Source organism: Pan troglodytes, chromosome 2 (assembly GCF_028858775.2).
Source record: "Pan troglodytes isolate AG18354 chromosome 2, NHGRI_mPanTro3-v2.0_pri, whole genome shotgun sequence".
Lineage (NCBI taxonomy): Eukaryota > Metazoa > Chordata > Mammalia > Primates > Hominidae > Pan > Pan troglodytes.
The window spans coordinates 200,173,644-200,194,360 of record NC_086015.1 but is presented as its reverse complement, the minus strand read 5'-3'; the positions used below and the strand labels follow the sequence as shown (position 1 = coordinate 200,194,360).

The window sequence follows — 20,717 nt, the reverse complement described above, 5'->3', positions numbered from 1 at the left end:
TCCTGACTCCTAGAAAATAGTTTTCCTACCATACAAATTTCCTTTTCCTCCCATTCTAAGAGCTGGATTTTGTGGTTTATTCAATCCCTGAAGGTTTGAATTTCTGCTGTTACAAATATTGGTACATTATTTATTATATTACAATGAAGAAGTTGCATTTTGAAAGATACCAGGGAAAAACATGGGTGTCACTTTCCCGACCGTAGTGTAGAGCATTTGGTAGTTAAGTCTAACGTTTAAGATTCCATTTATCTCCCTCCAGAATTGCACAGTATACCTCTCACTGACTTTGGCAGCAGTGCCCTCTGATGTGAAGAATGTGGGCTGTGGAATTAGCTTGATTTGAATGCCACTCTGCCACTTACATAACTTTGGGCAAGTCACATAATCCCTCTTAACTGTTTACTTATCTGTAAAATGGAGACATATTGAGGATCAGTAAGATTCCAGATAAAGGGAACTAGCACATAGAACACTCTAAAAGCTAATTCCCTTCTCCTTTGGAATCAGAGGCTTAGAATTCTTCCAGCTTCTCTTGTGGAGATTAACCTGACCCTTAATTTTGCAAATGTTTTAAATGGGATTTGAATGACTACCTTGCAGGATTGTTATAAGGGCTGAAGTGCTGTATACAAAACACAATCGGCCGGGCGCGGTGGCTCAGCCTGTAATCCCAGCACTTTGGGAGGCTGAGGCGGGCGGATCACAAGATCAGGAGATGGAGAGCATCCTGGCTAACACAGTGAAACCCCGTTTCTACTAAAAATATAAAAAATTAGCCAGACGTGGTAGCGGGCACCTGTAGCCCCAGCTACTCGGGAGGCTGAGGCAGGAGAATGGCGTGAACCCGGGAGGCGGAGCTTGCACTGAGCCGAGATCGCGCCACCGAACTCCAGCCTGGGCGACAGAGCAAGACTCTGTCCCCCCCCCCAAAAAAAAGCCCACACACACACAATCATATCATCTGATACTTGATACTTTTATTCTTCCCCTTATGAAGGGTTGTGTTTCAGAATATTATCTACCATTCTTCACCTATAGGGAAATTTCCTTTAACAGAATTTAAATTATTTACATTTCAGTTTCTATAGTCATGTTTGCTGTTCTCTTCAAAGGATCCCTATTTTTTGTCAAAGGTGCTGTGAGTTGTGGCCCACCCTTGCTCAGTCTCAGTCATGGAACTGGACAGCATCAAGGTTTCATAAGCCGTTCTCATTTCTGTACGGTCCTAGACCCAACGGCTCCTAGCAGTTCTCCAGAACATTAGTTGTGGAGAGTCTCAAAACAGGCCTAAAATAATAGTGTGAAAAGTATTACTTAAATCGCCCGGATAAAATATTTTGTCTTTGACTAGGAATAGTCACTACTTAACTAACTTTCCACCACTGGCTCTTTCCCCACTACACCCCAAATGGTTACCTAAGAGCTGGCAAAACAATAAACCCTAGCGTCTACTAAACAGCATCATGAACAGAGATGGGGCTCAGGTGACTTTATTGAAGTATAACATCCATGTAAAATGCATAGATGTAAGTGTACATATACCTTAATACTTCTTTACAGGTAAACAACCTCTGTGTAACCATCATGAAGCTCAGTAAATAGAGCCTGACCAGCACCCCAGGTGAACTCAGCTTCCGCCTGGTCACTACTCCCACCCCAGGGGAAGCTGCTGTCTTCTATCTTTATAATTTGTCTACAGTAAAATTCGCTTTTTTGGTGTATCGTCCTAGGTTTTGACACATGCAGAGAGTCGTGTAATCACCACCACAATCAAGACTGCGAAACAGTCCCACTGTCCCAAAGAAATTCTCTGATGCTTCTCCCTATGTCATCCAGACCTCCTCTCAGCCCCAGTCTGTGACAACCGCCGATCTGTTCACAGTGCCTGTAGTTTTGCCTTTCCCGGAATGTCGTATGGAGTATAATGCAGCGTTTGGGGTGTGGCTTAGCAAAATGTATTGGGTAGGAATGCATGGTTTTCATTGCCGAGCAGTATTCCATTGTGTGGATGCACCCACCGCAGCCTATTCATTCACTGCTTGAAGGACTTTGGGGTTATTTTCATTTTTTCCCGTGATAGTTGTGTATTTCTTTGCCACCCTACACCTACAGGAACAAGAGGCAGCAAGCAGAAAAGGGGTTCTGATGCTGAAAGCCATGATGGGCCCGGCCCCACCCCCACGCCCCCACTTCATCAGTGCCGTGAGCATCCACATGCTTAGCTGGTCGCACAGGAGCCTGTCATCATGAAACACATTTTAAAGGCAGAGTGATGGATCCCAAGAGCCTGTTTACAGAAGAAATTTGTGTCGAAAGCAGGAATGACTGCAAGAATGAGCACTTCAGAATTTCAAGCCCTCAGGAAAAAACACTAATGATCCAGTAGCTAGGTGTACCAGTGACTGCTGCCTGACTCATTACTGATGTCCTAGGTGAAATAAATGTAGTCAGTCTAGGACAGCAGTGAATGAGAAGAAAATGAACTGCAGACAGGCCATTGCTGAAGATGGGATTGTCTCATATCCTTATAATTTAGAAAACAGTCCATGGAGACAAAACCCTGATCTTTTAAGAAAATGGGGTTTGTTGGATTCCAGACAAAGGATTGTTTTTCCAAATTACTGTTTTCTTTAGGTGGTAACCTCTACGCATTTTAAATATTACTTATGCAATTTATAGTAATCTAATTCTAGTGCAGTGTGCTTAAGGAATCCTTGATGAGGCCTGGTTCCACCGATGCTCACACTCAGCCTTTTCCTACGTGCAGGTAGCACGCGTGGCCTTGACAGTCTCCTCCATCTTAACCACAGTGCGATGGCTCACTTGTGTGTGAAAGAAATTGTAGGTCCCTCCTTTCAGCCGGCTCCAGAGTAATCCTTAGGAAATAACTGGTGTTTACCGAAAGAAGAAATAAACTACTGGTATTGCACATACATTCATCCTATTTCTGCCAGTCAACTGTTAACAACCAATTTCATCTGGACGGTTTATAACTACAGTAGAATGAATTTTTTTTTTTTTTTTTTGAGATGAAGCCTCTCTGTCACCCAGGCTGGAGTGCAGTGGCGCGATCTCGGCTCACTGCAACCTCCGCCTCCTGGGTTCAAGCGATTCTCCTGCCTCAGCCTCCTGAGTAGCTGGGACTACAGGCGCCTGTCACCATGCCCGGCTAATTTTTGTATTTTTAGTAGAGACAGGGTTTCACCACATTGGCCAGGCTGGTCTCGAACTCCTGACCTGTGATCCGCCCACCTCGGCCTCCCAAAGTGCTGGCATTACAGGCATGAGCCACTGAACCCAGTCGAATGAATTTCTTTATACACAAGTCAGTACAAAAAAACAATGTGAAATTTGCTAATGAATTAATGATATAATGAATTTTCTGATGGTGGAAAAGATTAGAAAGAGTGATGTAATCTATCTTCTTTAGGATGTCTAAAATTGGGTACATTTACCTCACAGATGGGACAGCTAAAGACAAGGCGCAGCGTATGAAAGTCCCATATGTTCCACACTGCCAAGTCTCTACAAAAAGGTTTTCTACATCGCGTGTCATCTGATCAAAAATATCTACTTCCCTAGTGGTATTTAAGACTAGAAAAGACGTCTTTTAGATAGATCCCTTTCTCTGAAAGTTCAGTGCTTGGTTCAGAGTTAGTTTATCTGACATACCCTTCCTAGGAAAAAGCTTTACTAAACTTTTAAACTACTTTTCTACTTGTAGCTAATCATGGTTATACTTTATATTCTCTCGGTCACCTCCCATCAGACACCAAATGCTATTAATTCTTCCTGAACGTGATATTTTTTCTTGCGCTCATTTCCACTGTCATCACTCAAATCCAGGTTCTTACCCCACCCAGGCCTGGATTATTACAGTAGCCTCTTAAATCATCTCCCAGCCTCTAATCTGCTCCCTTGCTGATCCAGCTACCCACCCGCTAACTTTTCCTAAAGTGCAACTTTTATTTCCCTCTCTTCAGTGACCTTCATGTATCCTAAATCCAGATGAATTAATTCACCTGTGAAAGTGTAGTTCCTGGAATACAGTATGTGATCAGTAAGTCCTCTGCCAGCACTAACCTCCCCGGCCATACCTCTTATTCATACACCCTCTTCGGAGCTTGTCATAGCTGTTCGTCAGTGCGGATGCCTCCTTTGCCAACACCACCTCCCATCTGTTGTGTCCTCACCACCCAAGTCCCCTTATCAAAGCTCTAGTTTCTTCAAAGCCACCCTAAGTCCCTTCACCTGCAGAAACCTGGCCAGTCACAGCCCTTGGTGTCTGAGTTCCTGCAGTCCTTGGGTGGCCACTTCACACTGGCAATGTGCTTCCTGTGCCGCCTTTACCACTTGAGATGCCTCGTATTCGGTGGCATTTTATATTGTGTTCCTTTCCCCAGCGAAGTACCAGGGCAGATGAGAGTACACAGCTCTACTCCAGAACCTGCCAGCCGCTGTGGTGTAGTAAAGTCGTCACTGCCGTGGCTTTTTAAGGGTCTGAAAACAGCCTTCTTTCAAGTGTTGGCAGTGGCTTCATTTGCAAATTGGTAGGGTTGGGGGGATAAAAAGGTCTGACTAGAGGCCGAGCGCGGTGGCTCATGCCAGTAATCCCAGCACTTTAGAAGGCCGAGGCGGGTGGATCACCTGAGGTCAGGAATTCAAGACCAGCCTGGCCAACATGGTGAAACCCTGTCTCTACTAAAAATACAAAAATTAGCCGAGTGCAGTGGCGTGCACCTGTAATCCCAGCTACTTGGGGGGCTGAGGCAGGAACCCGGGAGGCGGAGGTTGCAGTGAACAGAGATCGTGCCATTGCACTCCGGCCTGGGCGACATGAGTGAAGCTCCATCTCCAAAAAAAAAAGTCTGACTATAAATCTCTAAGCCAATTTCTTTGTTCAATTATAGTCTTTCTTTTCTGGTTCCTGCATAATAATCTCCCTTCTCGAACATGCTTTGTGATTTTATCTTCCTTGTGCATATATGTTTCCTTTATAAGTCAGCTGAAGCCCTCCTTGGAAGTAGCTGGGGTATAAATAATTTCTCTGAAAGTCTTTAGTGACAAAGCCAAATATAGTATTCTTGATTTTTACGTCTTCACTCTTTACCCCCTTTTATACTGGTTTCTTCTCAGATTAACTCTTATATTCAATGAAGTTGATGGAGATTAATTAATGGCTTTAAAACTATATCTCCAAAGTTCATCTTTGAGTCTTTATAATCCTCTTCTACATATTAAAGTCTGAACTGCAAGTAAGTTTTCAGGAAAAGAAAGCTTTTGTGGTTTGATAATAAACTGAGCTCAGCATTGAGAGACTGACACTCGATGGCAGGTTCAACTCAGTTGGAACCTTTCCCGTCCTCCCCCCGCCCATCCCCAGGGAAGAAGCTTTGTTTTCCTTTCTTCCTGCTCACTCTGCTTGTCTGGATCTTATTCTTCACACTCTGATCAAATCTCTCCTGTAAAAACTGACCCTCAACGCTGAACCCCCTGAAAACAGCCCCTCTCCCTTCTTAGCCAAATATCTTGAGATACTCTGTTCACTCTTCCCTTCATTTATAATAGTATAATTATGTATTGAATCCTATTATATTCTGGACCTGATGCTAGACACTGGGATCGGTGGTAGACACGACACCATCCCTGCCCTCATGGAGTTGAGTTTCCTGGCTGAGCCTCAGCCCTGGCCATGCCATTGAAACTGCTCACACAGCTCTTTGGGGCCACCATAGTCCCCAGATCCTGTGGCTCTTCTCATTCTTCCCTTCAGCAGCATCAGACACCAGTAATGATAGTTAATAACATCCTAAAACATAACAGTTCACACTGAGAAATCATCCTCTGTGTTTAAGGCTCTGTGATGAGCACAGAAATGATCAAACATAGACTCTGCCTTTGAAAATCCTGGACATAGAGTTTGGCACAGCCCAAATGGACAGGACTTCTCCTACATATGCTTCACAGAAAAAAATTCTTTCCTATAAAGATGCAAAAAAAGAAAAAAAAAAGCTTTTATTCCTAAAACTTCCTCAACATGTCTGCCATTGTTCTCGATATACAAATTCAGATTAAGCAGTCAGCAAGTGTAACACCCTTTGATATCACACTACTGCAGGTGCTCACATCCCAACCAGTCAGCAAGAGTGTAACATCCTCTGACATCACACTACTGCAGGTGCTCACACCCCAACCAGTCAGCAAGAGCATAACATCCTCTGACATCACACTACTGCAGGTGCTCACACCCCAACCCGTCAGCAAGAGTGTAACATCCTCTGACATCACACTACTGCAGGTGCTCACACCCCAACCAGTCAGCAAGAGTGTAACATCCTCTGACATCACACTACTGCAGGTGCTCACACAGTAACCAGTCAGCAAGAGCATAACATCCTCTGATATCACACTACTGCAGGTGCTCACACCACAACCAGTCAGCAAGAGTGTAAAATCTTCTGACATCACACTACTGCAGGTGCTCACTCTCCAACCAGTCAGCAAGAGTGTAACATGCTCTGACATCACACTACTGCAGGTGCTCACACCCTAACTAGTCAGCAAGAGAGGTAACATCCTCTGACATCACACTGCAGGTGCTCACACCCAACCAGTCGGCAACAGTGTAACATCCTCTGACATCACACTACTGCAGGTGCTCACACCCAAACCAGTCAGCAAGAGCATAACATCCTCTGACATCACATTACTGCAGATGCTCACACCCCAATCAGTCAGCAAGAGTGTAACATCCTCTGACATCACACTACTGCAGGTGCTCACACCCCAACCAGTCAGCACGACTGTAACATCCTCTGATATCACACTACTGCAGGTGCTCACACCCCAACCAGTCAGCAAGAGCGTAACATCCTCTGACATCACACTACTGCAGGTGCTCTCACCCCAACCCGTCAGCAAGAGTGTACCATCCTCTGACATCACACTACTGCAGGTGCTCCCACAGTAACCAGTCAGCAACAGCATAATATCCTCTGACATCACACTACTGCAGGTGCTCACACCCCAACCAGTCAGCAAGAGTGTAACATCCTGTGACATCACACTACTGCAGGTGCTCACGTCCCAACCAGTCAGCAAGAGCGTAACATCCTCTGACATCACACTACTGCAGGTGCTCACACCCCAACCAGTCAGCAAGAGTGTAACATCCTGTGACATCACACTACTGCAGGTGCTCACGTCCCAACCAGTCAGCAAGAGCGTAACATCCTCTGACATCACACTACTGCAGGTGCTCACACAGTAACCAGTCAGCAACAGCATAATATCCTCTGACATCACACTACTGCAGGTGCTCACACCCCAACCCGTCGGCAAGAGTGTAACATCCTCTGACATCACACTACTGCAGGTGCTCACACCCCAACCCGTCAGCAGGAGAGTAACATCCTATGACATCACACCACTGCAGGTGCTCACACAGTAACCAGTCAGCAAGAGCGTAACATCCTCTCACATCACACTACTGCAGGTGCTCACACCCCAACCCGTCGGCAAGAGTGTAACATCCTCTGACATCACACTACTGCAGGTGCTCACACCCCAACCCGTCAGCAGGAGAGTAACATCCTATGACATCACACCACTGCACGTGCTCACACAGTAACCAATCAGCAAGAGCATAACATCCTCTGACATCACACTACTGCAGATGTTCACACAGTAACCAGTCAGCAAGAGTGTAACATCTTCTGACATCACACTACTGCAGGTGCTCACACCCCAACCCATCAGCAAGAGTGTAACATCCTCTGACATCACACTACTGCAGGTGCTCACACAGTAACCAGTCAGCAAGAGTGTAACATCCTCTGACATCACACTACTGCAGGTGCTCACACAGTAACCAGTCAGCAAGAGCGTAACATCCTCTGACATCACACTACTGCAGGTGCTCACACCCCAACCAGTCAGCAAGAGCGTTACATCCTCTGACATCACACTACTGCAGGTGCTCACACCCCAACCAGTCAGCAAGAGTGTAGCATCCTCTGACATCACACTACTGCAGGTGCTCACACAGTAACCAGTCAGCAAGAGCGTAACATCCTCTGACATCACACTACTGCAGGTGCTCACACCCCAACCAGTCAGCAAGAGTGTAGCATTCTCTGACATCACACGACTGCGGTGCTCACATCCCAACCAGTCAGCAAGAGCGTAACATCCTCTGACATCACACTACTGCAGGTGCTCACACGCCAACCCGTCAGCAAGAGTGTAACATCCTCTGACATCACACTACTGCAGGTGCTCACACCCCAACCAGTCAGGAAGAGTGTAACATCCTCTGACATCACACTACTGCAGGTGCTCACACAGTAACCAGTCAGCAAGAGCATAACATCCTCTGACATCACACTACTGCAGGTGCTCACACCCCAACCCGTCAGCAAGAGTGTAACATCCTCTGACATCACACGACTGCGGTGCTCACATCCCAACCAGTCAGCAAGAGTGTAACATCCTCTGACATCACACTACTGCAGGTGCTCACACAGTAACCAGTCAGCAAGAGCGTAACATCCTCTGACATCACACTACTGCAGGTGCTCACACCCCAACCAGTCAGCAAGAGTGTAGCATTCTCTGACATCACACGACTGCGGTGCTCACATCCCAACCAGTCAGCAAGAGCGTAACATCCTCTGACATCACACTACTGCAGGTGCTCACACGCCAACCCGTCAGCAAGAGTGTAACATCCTCTGACATCACACTACTGCAGGTGCTCACACCCCAACCAGTCAGGAAGAGTGTAACATCCTCTGACATCACACTACTGCAGGTGCTCACACAGTAACCAGTCAGCAAGAGCATAACATCCTCTGACATCACACTACTGCAGGTGCTCACGTCCCAACCAGTCAGCAAGAGCGTAACATCCTCTGACATCACACTACTGCAGGTGCTCACGTCCCAACCAGTCAGCAAGAGCGTAACATCCTCTGACATCACACTACTGCAGGTGCTCACACCCCAACCAGTCGGCAAGAGAGTAACATCTTCTGACATCACACTACTGCAGGTGCTCATACCCCAACCCGTCAGCAAGAGTGTAACATCCTCTGACATCACACTACTGCAGGTGCTCATACCCCAACCCGTCAGCAAGAGTGTAACATCCTCTGACATCACACTACTGCAGGTGCTCACATAGTAACCAGTCAGCAAGAGCATAACATCCTCTGACATCACACTACTGCAGGTGCTCATACCCCGACCCGTCAGCAAGAGTGTAACATCCTCTGACATCACACTACTGCAGGTGCTCATACCCCAACCCGTCAGCAAGAGTGTACGATCCTCTGACATCACACTACTGCAGGTGCTCACACCCCAACCAGTCAGCAAGAGTGTAACATCCTCTGACATCACACGACTGTGGTGCTCACACCCCAACCAGTCAGCAAGAGGGTAACATCCTCTGACATCACACTACTGCACGTGCTCACACAGTAACCAGTCAGCAAGAGTGTAACATCCTCTGACATCACACTACTGCAGATGCTCACACAGTAACCAGTCAGCAAGAGTGTAACATCCTCTGACATCACACTACTGCAGGTGCTCATGTCCCAACCCGTCAGCAAGAGTGTAACATCCTCTGACATCACACTACTGCAGGTGCTGACACCCCAACCAGTCAGCAGGAGTGTAACGTCCTCTGACATCACACTACTGCAGGTGCTCATGTCCCAACCAGTCAGCAAGAGTGTAACATCCTCTGATATCACACTACTGCAGGTACTCACCCCAACCAGTCAGCAAGAGTGTAACATCCTCTGACATCACACTACTGCAGGTACTCACCCCAACCAGTCAGCAAGAGTGTAACATCCTATGACATCACACCACTGCAGGTGCTCACACAGTAACCAGTCAGCAAGAGCGTAACATCCTCTGACATCACACTACTGCAGGTGCTCACACAGTAACCAGTCAGCACGAGTGTAACATCCTCTGACATCACACTACTGCAGGTACTCACACCCCAACCAGTCAGCAAGAGTGTAACATCCTCTGACAGCACACTACTGCAGGTGCTGACACCCCAACCAGTCAGCAAGAGCGTAACATCCTCTGACATCACACTACTGCAGGTGCTCACACCCAAACTTTCTCAGGGCACACCAGCCTTCCAACGGTTCCCCAGAACGAAAACTATTTGGCTTGTTCTTAAAGACATTGCGGGCCATAGAAATAGACAAACAGAAATTATGATTTGTTGAAAAGTATTTTTTCCTAAGTAAAATATTTTACTCCGTTTTGGGTAAAGGAGTTCACCCTTTGCTGACTCATTAGCCACTACCTGCTGAGGGACCTTCTCAATCTCCTGTCAAAGGCCCCCTCTTTCTGAGGCTGCCTGTAGTGTATTCCCTCCATGGGATGTACTGTGCCTCGATTCCCTGACAAGCAAGCTCAATGCTTCTGGGCACTCTGAATCCTTGGAGAGCCAGAGCTGTGTCTTTGGCAAGAGTGGAGAAGAGCTCTTTGTATTTCGTATTACGGGGTAGGGTCAGGGAGGCTCAGGCAGAGCTGCTTAGGCCCCAGAATCTGATCGAAGTGTCAGTGAAACCAGTTCCTTTAGTTTGTATGCTCTCCCTCTAATCTCAATATGAGTCTCGAATGGGGACCAAACTAACCTCAGCTTCTGCTCCTCCAGAAGGCTGTTTGTCGGTTAAACTACTGGCTTATTACTCTCTCATTACATCCCACCCATTTCTCTGGCACACCCAAGTATGTCTGGACCCCAGAAATGGCAGAATCCTGGCTCAAGCTGAGGCAGACTTCCCCATTCCACAAAGGTGATGCGCGTTCATGCCAACCCTGGGCAAACGGCCCGATGTAGAATCCCTGAGAACCCAGAGGCAGCAAGTTCACTGATGAGTCACAGCTGAATGACACCCAAGAGATAAGGGAAGAACTTCATTGTGAAAGAGCCGAGCAAACCTCTTAGGTTATGGTTGTTCTCACTCCCTATCAGCGTCATGTGGAGTTTTGCCAAAGGAAGGACTTAGTCATCAAACAGATCCTGCCAGTCATCTGGTGGCTCCTGGATGTGCCAACTGAGCCTTTCTATCCTCGTGGTCAGGAGGACGAGGCTTGTGAAGGACACTTCTATTTATTCCACCTTCTTAGGACAAGCCATTAGCCCCTCTAGCAAGGCTGCCTGCTAGTCCATTCGGCACCTTTGTGCAAACTAGGAAGAAGGGATCCATCTGGGGGGATGGAGAAACAGCTTCCACAGCACAAGTCCTCCAGAGCAGACAGGAGACGGAAAGTATGGCACCTCACGGCCATCATGACCTACCTTTTACATGTGGGGAACAAGCCCAGAGAGGGCGATGAACTCGCCCAGGGTCTGTAAGTCGCTGGTTTTTAAAAAGTAGAGCTCGAGTCTCCTGAAGCCCAGCCCATATTCCTTCCCCTGATCCAGTGTGTGATAAGCAGTAGCTTCATGGCCCCATAGGAGGGAGGCCTTCCTTCCCCAGGGCGCAGAGCAAGCTCAAGGACAGACAAACTCAGAGGGATCTCTTCTCTCTCACTGTTGTACTTACCCATGTCAGAGAGAGAGACATTATTTCTGAGTACTCAGAGGGGCTGATGACAAAAGGTGAGACCTAAATGGAGGCAGATGACTAACAATTTCTTCAGTTCATTCCCCGCATCCCCAACCACATGGGGAGTGCAGCTTTTGCCCGCCTGCAACAGTGGTTCTCAACATTTGCTGTGCCCCGAAATAAAAACAGATTGTGGGCCCCGCCCCCAGAGCTGTCGATCCCGTGGGTCGGAGGTGGGGCCTGAGCACTTGCATTTCCAGCAAGTTCCAGGGTGATGCTCACGTTGCTGGCCTAGGGACCACAGTGAGAACCACTGTCCTAGAAACACGGTCAACCCACCCTTTCCTCCCTCACCTTCTTCACTCTCTTCCTCCCCTTCTCCGCCTGTTTCTCCTTTTCCGCTTCCTCCAATTCCTCTCTGGTCCTCTTCTCACCTTCCGATCAGCTGGCTCTGCCACTGACTGGGTGCCTGACTCGGGCAAGTCACCTCCCGTCTCTAGGCCCGAGGAGAGGCAGTCGGCTAGGCCGAGATGCCCCTGCCCAGCTCCTGCCTCGCCAGGGCGGTCGGCCTGGGCTCGCCTGTATCCCAGATCCTGTGTGCAGGTGCGCTGGGAGGGAGCTGCTGCGTGAATGAGATCATCTTCCAGCTGCCCTCCAGCCCCGACCCTGGGATTCTGACCTCTTCTTGCTTCCACATCTGAGCGTTTCCCTCTCCAGTTAGACGCGGTATCTGGAGTCTTTCTAGGACAAGAGGAGGGAAGGACGCCCTGGAATGCGGGGTAGCAGGTTGAGGGGAAGAGCCCCGAGCAGCGCTGCCCGGGCCCGAGCGTGAGGCCTCCAGCAGGGGGCGCGCCGGGGCAGCCCGGGGTGGGGTCCGGGGATGGCGGGAGGTGACCTGCGCCCCAGGGGCGTGGATTCCGCCCGGGAACTCCCGGCCGCACTTAAGGAGCTCGGGCCAGCGTGAGGGGGGAGCAGGGAGGAAGCCCGGCTGCTGCTGACTTCCTCGGACCCGGACCCAGCCCCAGCCCGGCCCCAGTCAGCCCCGACGGCGCCATGCGGGCTCCGAGCGGGGCTCTGTGGCTGCTCCTGGCTCTGCGCACCGGTGAGGCCCCGCTGTGAGAGCCGACGGCGGGCGGGGGTCCCGGGGCTGGAAATGCGCCTGAGCCTGCGGCTCCGGGGGAGTGAGACGGGGGAGGCAGGGGCTCGGGGTCGAGTGAGGACGGCGGAGGGAGCTAGCACTGAAGCGCAGACGGGGATGTCTGGAAGGCTTCTTGGAGGAGGCGGCCTTGAGCCGGGCCTTGAACACCCGAGGCTTCCGACGCTCCAAGGAGAAGCGCGGGCTGAGGCGTGGTGGGGAGGCCTCGGAGTGTGGAGAGGAGCTCCCAGAGGGCGGCCCCTCCTGACGGGCGCAGGAACTCAGGAAGACTTTGGGGGCTCAGAGCAGCTCTTGCTCCCGAGCCCCCGCGGGAGAAGATTCAGAGGGACTGACCGGGAGGCGCGGGAGTCCGCCCGGGGGGGGGCCTTGCACATGCAGGGATGGAGGTGGGGACGGAGGCCGGGTCCCCTCGCGTCGGCGCCCCGGGGAGTCAGGGCCCGGGATGGTGGGACGGGAGGCGGGACCTCGGGGAGCGGCTCGCGGGGATCGCGGGCGGCGACCGCCGAGGGGATGGAGTTCGTGGCACCGCTGTGGCCGCAGGCGACGCACTCATCAATGCAAACGATGAAGCCACCCCCACCCCCGCCCCGTCTGAACTTTGCAGTTTCCCGCCTGGGTGGTGGGGGGCTTGGAGCGCTGCGGAGGGGAGGGCAGTTCGACTTTCCAGGCCTCCGCCAGGAGTGGGGAGGGGAGGGCTGTGGAGGAAGCTTCAGTCTCGGCCCTTGGGCTGGTGGGGCTGCCACGGGAGGGTGACCTGGTTTCGGGCGGAGTCATGCGTTTCCCTCCCTCCTGCACAGGCCTCTGGCAGTGCTGGCTGGGGCAGGGTGAATGGCAGAGGAGCTCAGGCCTGAAAGTCATCGGCCCCAAGGGGCTCCAGCACCCCTTCCTGTGGGCCCCTAGCCTGGGAGCTCTCAGGGACTCTGACCCGGTCAGATCCTGAGGCATAAGCAGAAGTCCACTGAGGATGTGGGTGTCTCAGGCTCTCTACAAGGGGGTTTACTTTCAACACAGAAGGTGGGGTTTTTATCTCCTCTCTCAGAAGATGAAGCAGGCTCAGAGAGGCTTGAACCTACCCTGATGGGTCCTCAGCCTCCCCTCTGTGCCTGCCGTCTTCCCTTGGCAGGGCCTGGCACTGTGCCCACCGAGGGTGGCTTTGCAGCCAGCATAATCGCAGACACTCCCCGAGGGGGCAGGGCTCCTGGAGGGCAGCCCACCCACAGCCCCCTCACCTCACTCTCCTGTCCCAGTTCATGAGGAAGGCCCAGGGACACTGCTGGGTGAGGGAACCTACACGAGCACCCTCTTCAGGAGGCCTGGAGAGGGGAAGAAACTTCCACTTCCAGGGCCTGCCGAGACTCCCTAGCCAGTGCTCCCACCGGGTGGGGGTAGCTGAGAAGCGACCTGTAGACCCTCCCATTCCTCCATAAAGGGCCGGGTTCTGGGCCATTCCATTTGCCAGCAGCTGTGCCCCTGGTCAGCGAGGCCCTGAGCACCGGAATAGCAGCCCTTCCCCTGTCTCTGCGCCTAGTGCCTCCCTGTGGGAGGGCAGGGCTGCCCTAGAGGACTGGCTGTCCAGGCGAATGGGCTCACACAGAACTGCTGGAGCCACCCTCCATGGTGGGCCGGGGCTGGGCATGGCGGGGGAGCCGGGCCTCACGGTCCTCTGCCCGCAGTGCTCGGTGGCATGGAGGTGCGGTGGTGCGCCACCTCGGACCCAGAGCAGCACAAGTGCGGCAACATGAGTGAGGCCTTCCGGGAAGCGGGCATCCAGCCCTCCCTCCTCTGCGTCCAGGGCACCTCCGCCGACCACTGCGTCCGGCTCATCGCGGTGAGTCCTCTCCCTTCCACCCTGCCAGACAGGAGGGCTGTGACTCAGGAGGGAGCACACAACAGCCTCATTCACCGGGAAAGGAGCCGACCTCGCCCTGCCAGGCCCAGCCGATAGGATCTCCCGAGTCTCCCTGGCAACGAGGCCAGCTTGCCTCCCGCCGGGCCCAGGCCAGGAGGTGGGAGCCTCAGGAGGACCCGCTGCTCAGAGGGCGCCAGCAAGGAGAGGCACCTGAGAGGCTTCCCTTCCACAAGGCCCCTGCCAAGGGGGCCCAGATGGTGGTGGCTCCTCAGTGGCCGCAGGCGGCTACTTGCTCATCTTGCCATGGGGCTCTCCAGAATGGGGCTTGTGTGGTTTCTGGGGAAGGAGGAGCAGGGGCTGGACTCCCAGGTGGGTGAGTATGGGGTAGGAGAGCAGGTCTGCTGAGACCTGCTAAATGACACTGACAATCCTCCGAGGCACCATCAGAGAGTGGCGTCCCTCCCGGGTGGGTGCAAAGAAAGCTGGCTTTTCATTCCAGCTCTGCCCCCCATATGCCCCCAAGACCTAATCCAATCACAGGCCCACACTGGGGCCAAGGCTGTGGGTCAAGCTCCATGTGAGGGCAGAAACCCCAAGCACAGACCACCTTAGAGAAAAAAAGCTAGAAAACCTAGGGTAGCAGTAGAGGCGCAGGGTGGAGGGACAGAAAGCGAGGGAGACTCACTTTTCACTGCGCGCCGTTTTCTACTATCTGATTTTTTTACTATGATATCTGAGTCCTGCAAAATCAATGATTAGTATTTTTTTTTTAATAACATTATTAGGAAAACAAGGTGAATCCCTGGCCTGGGAAAGGGGGAGAGCCCTGGGCCCTGGTTGGGCTCCTGGGACAGATGAGAAGGACAGCACAGCCCTCTGGGGCTTGGGGTGGGGCCCCAGGCCATCTGGTAGGTGTCCCGAGTTCTTTGCTGAGCAGGCCAGCTGGGCCAGGCTTGGCTGAGCCACGTTTCCTTGCAGGCCCAGGAGGCTGACGCCATCACTCTGGATGGAGGAGCCATCTATGAGGCGGGAAAGGAGCACGGCCTGAAGCCGGTGGTGGGCGAAGTGTACGATCAAGGTAAGAGGGTGCAGTGGGAGGAGAGAGGACAGCCTGCGCTGGAAGTCAGCTCTCCAGGCTGCCCTTGCCGGGCCTGGCCTGAGCTGGCCGTCAGCCCTGTCCACAGAGCAGTCCTGGAGTCCCAGCCAGACGAACGCCCTAAGGCTCTCTCAAATTCCCCAGGGACAGGAGCTCCAGGGACAGACAGCTGCCCCAAGTCTGCTCTTCCCTGCAGGGAGCCCAGCAGCCCCCTAGCCTGTGCCCACTCAGCTCTTACTGCGGGCTGCCCCGGGCCTGGTGTGGTGCCGGGCATGGTGCCGTGTGCGTAACCGCCTTGGGTGAGCAAGGCGTCCTTAATGCCGAGCCACCTGCACTCTCAGGGCCTCCCTTCAGAAGCCCGGCTCCGGGTAGGGAGGTGCTGTCTGGCAGCGGCACAGCTCAGCAGACCCAGCACTTCCCCTTCCCATGACTTCTGTGACCTTGGCCAACCTCCACTTCCCAGACTGTATAATGGGGATAGTAACACCTGCGCTGTCACCCAGACTAAATGAGCCAGGCCGTGTGCCCACCTGACATGTGGTATGTGCTGGAAAGTGTGAGTTCCTTTGCCCAGTCCCCGCATCACACATGGGACCTGCCTCCAGCTCAGCCAGCTCCTGTGTCTCCCCCGCCACCTCTGCTTGGCCGGTGCCTGGCCTCCATCACAGTCCAGCGCAACTGTCACCTCCTCCAAGGTGCTCCCTGAGCCCCTCCCTCTCTGGAGCAGGGCCTCTCTCACCCGCAGCCCCATGGCCTCTGCAAGCCTCTGCCTGCTCAGTCTCGTTAGTCCTCAGAGGAGGGTCCAGTCTTCCCCTGTGTCTACCCTCCGGAATTTCACACAGCATCTCGCTTGGAGAAAGCACTGGCTGGTTCCTTGTTGAATTAATGGCCATCAAATGACACACGGCACAGTCCAACCCTGCACACCCATCAGCCAGAAACAGCTCTGCCTCCGAGGCCCCACGCCCCTCTTCCTCTTTAATTAACTCGACACCTCTACTGAGCACCTGCTACCCGCTGGTCATAAGCATGCAGCAGGAAACGAAGAGACCTTCCTGCCCCCACAGAGCAGAGAGTAAACAAACACACCCAGAACAATACAGTGGCACGTGTTGGGGGTGCTGTGAGGAAGAGGAAAGGGCAGGACGGAGAAAACGAGGGTTGCGGGGAGATCCACTGAAATAGAGCAGGCAGGACGGTGCTCTGCAGAGGTGATGGGTAAGCTGAGCCCCGCAACGGTCTCAGGCGGTCCAGAGGATTGGTAAGAAACAAGGCGGGTGAGTCAGAGGATGGTACCAGATGGCAGGGGCCAGACCCTGGTGTGCAAGAAGTAACACTGGCTTTATGTTCTAGAACTCAGCTTCATTCTGATATGGTCTCCCACACCACCGGGCAGTTTGTGCACGCATGCATGCCTGTGTGTGTGCGCTCGTGCGATGGGAGACCCTCTGGTCATCAGTTCCCATAGCTGAGTCGTCTGTGTTTTGCCTGAACGGCCCCTTGGAGCCACCTTGGCGCAGGGGAACGTTTCGCAAGGCTGCAGAGCCCTGGCCCCACCACACACACACACCCTGCAGCATTCGGGGTCGTGAGTGACTTGGGGCCACATCGCTAGTTCTCTCTGTCTCTGCCTCTGTCTCACTCTCCTTCAACCCCCTCAGCACCAGGAAATCGCCGCTCCTCATCTGGGGAAGCCCCTCCTCGGCTCCCCTGCTCCTCCCAGACACCCTTCTTCCCATGACCCTGACACCATTCCCCCAAACCCTCCAAGTTCTCCTAGGGGCCTAGGCTCTTGGAAAGCAAGGACTTGCTGGCTTCTGCTTTCTGTCCAGCTAAATAACTCCCCCGATGTGAGCAAATGTGGACCCAGCTAAGCACCAGCTGCTGGGGAAGGAAGAGGGGGAAATCAATGAATACATCAATATCTCAGGATCGTCTCTACGTCAAGAGGCTAGAGGGCAGGGCCTCTTAATACATGCAGATGAAGCCCACTTGCTCTCTTGGTAACGAGAACGCTGCGCACACATCCATGTGTACAGCCGTGCTCCGTGCACACACCTCTCCCACAGCCCGCCCAGGCAGGGTGCTGGTGCAGCCTCTCTGCAGGCCTCTCCCTGCTGCCCTCACCCACTCCCCTCCCCTCGTAGAGGTCGGTACCTCCTATTATGCCGTGGCTGTGGTCAGGAGGAGCTCCCATGTGACCATTGACACCCTGAAAGGCGTGAAGTCCTGCCACACGGGCATCAATCGCACGGTGGGCTGGAACGTGCCCGTGGGCTACCTGGTGGAGAGCGGCCGCCTCTCGGTGATGGGCTGCGATGTACTCAAAGGTGAGGGCTTTGGGCTGGGCAGGAGGGTCCCCAGGCCTCCCCCTCCTTTCCTTGGCCCATGCTCGTCCCTTCACTGGGTAGCCTCCCTCCGGCCTCGCCACCATTCTTCATCCCTGGAAGGCGCAGCAGCCCCCGCCCGCCCCGTGCCTCCCCCGCCTCCACTCTGCCGCCGGCGCCGCCGCTTAACTTCCTGCTTGCTTGGACCCTGTGGGGCGCGATTCTTGCTCACGCATCGTGGTGTCCCACATGGCACAGCCAGGCACAGGCCCAGCCCGTGAGTGGGAAGCAGTGAATCTCCCAGGAGTGCTTCCCACCAGTATAGACCCGGCGCAGGTCACTGTGTCTAGAAATGTGTCCTCAGCTTTACAGGACCAGAAATGCTATTTTTTCAGGACCCAAACGAGGTGCTGACTTGTACCCAGAAAGCTCCCAAGTGGCTCATCAGCCCAACCAGCCGTGTAAACCCGCGAGAGCCTGGAAGCCTCACCCTCTCAGCTGGTGGCCAGGTGTGAGTGGCTCACCAGGCACTTGGCATATTTATTAAATATCTACTCCTCTGGGAGGTCACAAAAAGAAAACCAGGAAGAGGGCTTACTCTGGAAAAGCTCAGGCTGCCTGGCGATGAGCGTGGCCCGACTGGCTCAGGTGCCAGCAGCAGGGCCTCCTCGCGCGGCACAGGAAAAATACTTGAGGGTTTTGGTGCTGGCAGGGCCGGAAGAACCATGCAGGGCGGCAGGCCGTGACCTCGTCCCCCGTGAGGCTGGCCGCCGGGCGTGTGCCTCCCTCCCTGTGCCGTGAGAAGGGTTGTCTACCCATCAGTGATCTTCAGTAATTATTTCCCCTCTGTCATCAGTCACAGTTGGCTGAGCTGGAAATGAAACCCACAGTGAGAAGAGCATCTGGCTGATACTGAGTTAGCCCACGTGGTCATTTAGGAGGAAATGTTTAGTTCCCCCGAACCACTTTTAAATGACAGTCGCTCCCAGTGCCGTCTGCTGCCTTGGTGGACCCGGTTTGGGGGTCACTGATCGGGTCCACTCCCCAGCTTTGCTCAGACTGAAGCTGGAAGGTGGAACCATTCTCAGCAGAGTCCAGATGAGAGCCCGGGCCCCCTGCTGACCCTGGGGGCTTGGCTTGGCTCTGAAGAAAGTTCTGCTGAGTGACCTCTCTACCTCCTTCCCACAGCTGTCAGCGACTATTTTGGGGGCAGCTGCGTCCCGGGGGCAGGAGAGACCCGTTACTCTGAGTCCCTCTGTCGCCTCTGCAGGGGTGACAGCTCTGGGGAAGGGGTGTGTGACAAGAGCCCCCTGGAGAGATACTACGACTACAGCGGGGCCTTCCGGTGAGCGGAGTGGGGGCAGGGAGGGGCCGCGGGCAGGGAGGAGCTGAGGCCACAGATGCTGGGGAAAAACACCTTTGCCCAGAGAGGGCCGTGGAGGGGGAAGTGGCATGTTGGCTGCGTCTCATCAAAGCACCCTTTATATAGTTCTGTGCCCTGGTTAGTTTCAAAACATCCAGCTGGAATATGCCAAACCGGATTTGCTCATGAAATCAACATGTTTGGTATACTTAGTGAGGTGAGGGCTCCAAGAGAAGAAAATGGAAAAAACAGCCTTTTGGCCACTCCCATGTCCCCATTCTCAGACCAGCAGGGAGCGGGGTCAGGGGAGTGTGTCTGGACACCTGGGGCCGGCCCGTCTCTGCTGCTGGTTGCGGCTGGCACCTTGGGTAACCCTTCCGTGGATGCAGGAGACTCTCTAACAGCTCGTGGTCCAATTCCATCTGCCTGCAGAGGAGGAAATGTACTCAGCAGGATTGGAAAGGGAGCTTCTCGGGCCCCTCTAGCTACCTCACGTTTCCACCTGGAGCGGGGAAGCCTGCTGGTGCCCCACACTCCAGATGTTATCTGACTGGATGCGGTCTTCGGCATAGAGAGAAGAAACAGTCCTCAGCACCCCTGAGCGGGACAGCCTTGCCCCTCCACTCCCCATGTCCTTGGCCATGCACACATTCTCTCTGACTCTCTTGGAGCCTCAGAGCCCTCTCCTGATGTCGCCCTCCCCGATCTGCTCTAATCCGTGTGTATTTTCTGCCCGTGGGGACCCAAGCAGCCCCTTTGCCCAGGAGGTCTGACCTGCCTCCAACACTGGGCAGTGACATCAGCAGATCGTGTAAAAGTCAATGGTCCCTTCCACTGAGGATTCTGCGGCATGGCATGAAAAGGCCTTCTAGTCCAATCCCCTGCCTCAGGGTAGAATGCTCTTCAAAACACCCTGAAAATTAGCCCAGCATGGTGGCACACACCTGTCACCCCAGCTACTTTGGAGGCAGAGGCAGGATGATCACTTGAGCCCAAGAGGTCAAAGCTGCCATGAGCTATGATTGCGCCACTGCACTCCAGCCTGGGCGACACAGTGAGACCCTATCTCTAAAAACAAAACAATGAAAACAAACACACAGAAAACCGACGCCCTGAGAGTCAAGGCTGCTGATATTATAATAGCAGCTGCCCTGGGAGTGCCTGCTCCCTACAGGCCTGAGCTAAGATGGAGAGGGTCCATACTGGATTATAAGGAGCCTCTCATCCTCAGAGCAGCCCTGTGGGAGCTACTTTCCCACCCCCGCTTTACAGATGATAGGGGTTAGGAAGGGGCCACAACTCGGCAAAGCCACACAGCCGACCAGCCAGGGAGCT

The 20,717-nt window shown here is 53.2% G+C and overlaps 1 protein-coding gene across 10 annotated transcripts in view; it reads left to right on the top strand.

Annotated features, from left to right (window-relative positions):
- Positions 1 to 12,445: 12,445 nt before the first annotated feature.
- MELTF (melanotransferrin) overlaps positions 12,446 to 20,717 on the top strand; it is a 43,040-nt gene continuing 34,768 nt past the window's right edge. For 8 of the 10 annotated variants that reach the window (XM_016940223.4, XM_063806528.1, XM_063806527.1 and 5 more), the window contains exons 1-5: positions 12,446 to 12,693; positions 14,421 to 14,575; positions 15,575 to 15,674; positions 17,840 to 18,022; positions 19,208 to 19,364. In XM_016940223.4, the coding sequence (XP_016795712.1) occupies positions 12,645 to 12,693; positions 14,421 to 14,575; positions 15,575 to 15,674; positions 17,840 to 18,022; positions 19,208 to 19,364 (644 nt within the window). In that variant the 5' untranslated portion in view covers positions 12,446 to 12,644. The remainder of the gene's footprint in view (positions 12,694 to 14,420; positions 14,576 to 15,574; positions 15,675 to 17,839; positions 18,023 to 19,207; positions 19,365 to 20,717) is intronic. The other 2 variants (XM_063806530.1, XM_063806529.1) reach the window with 1 other exon arrangement.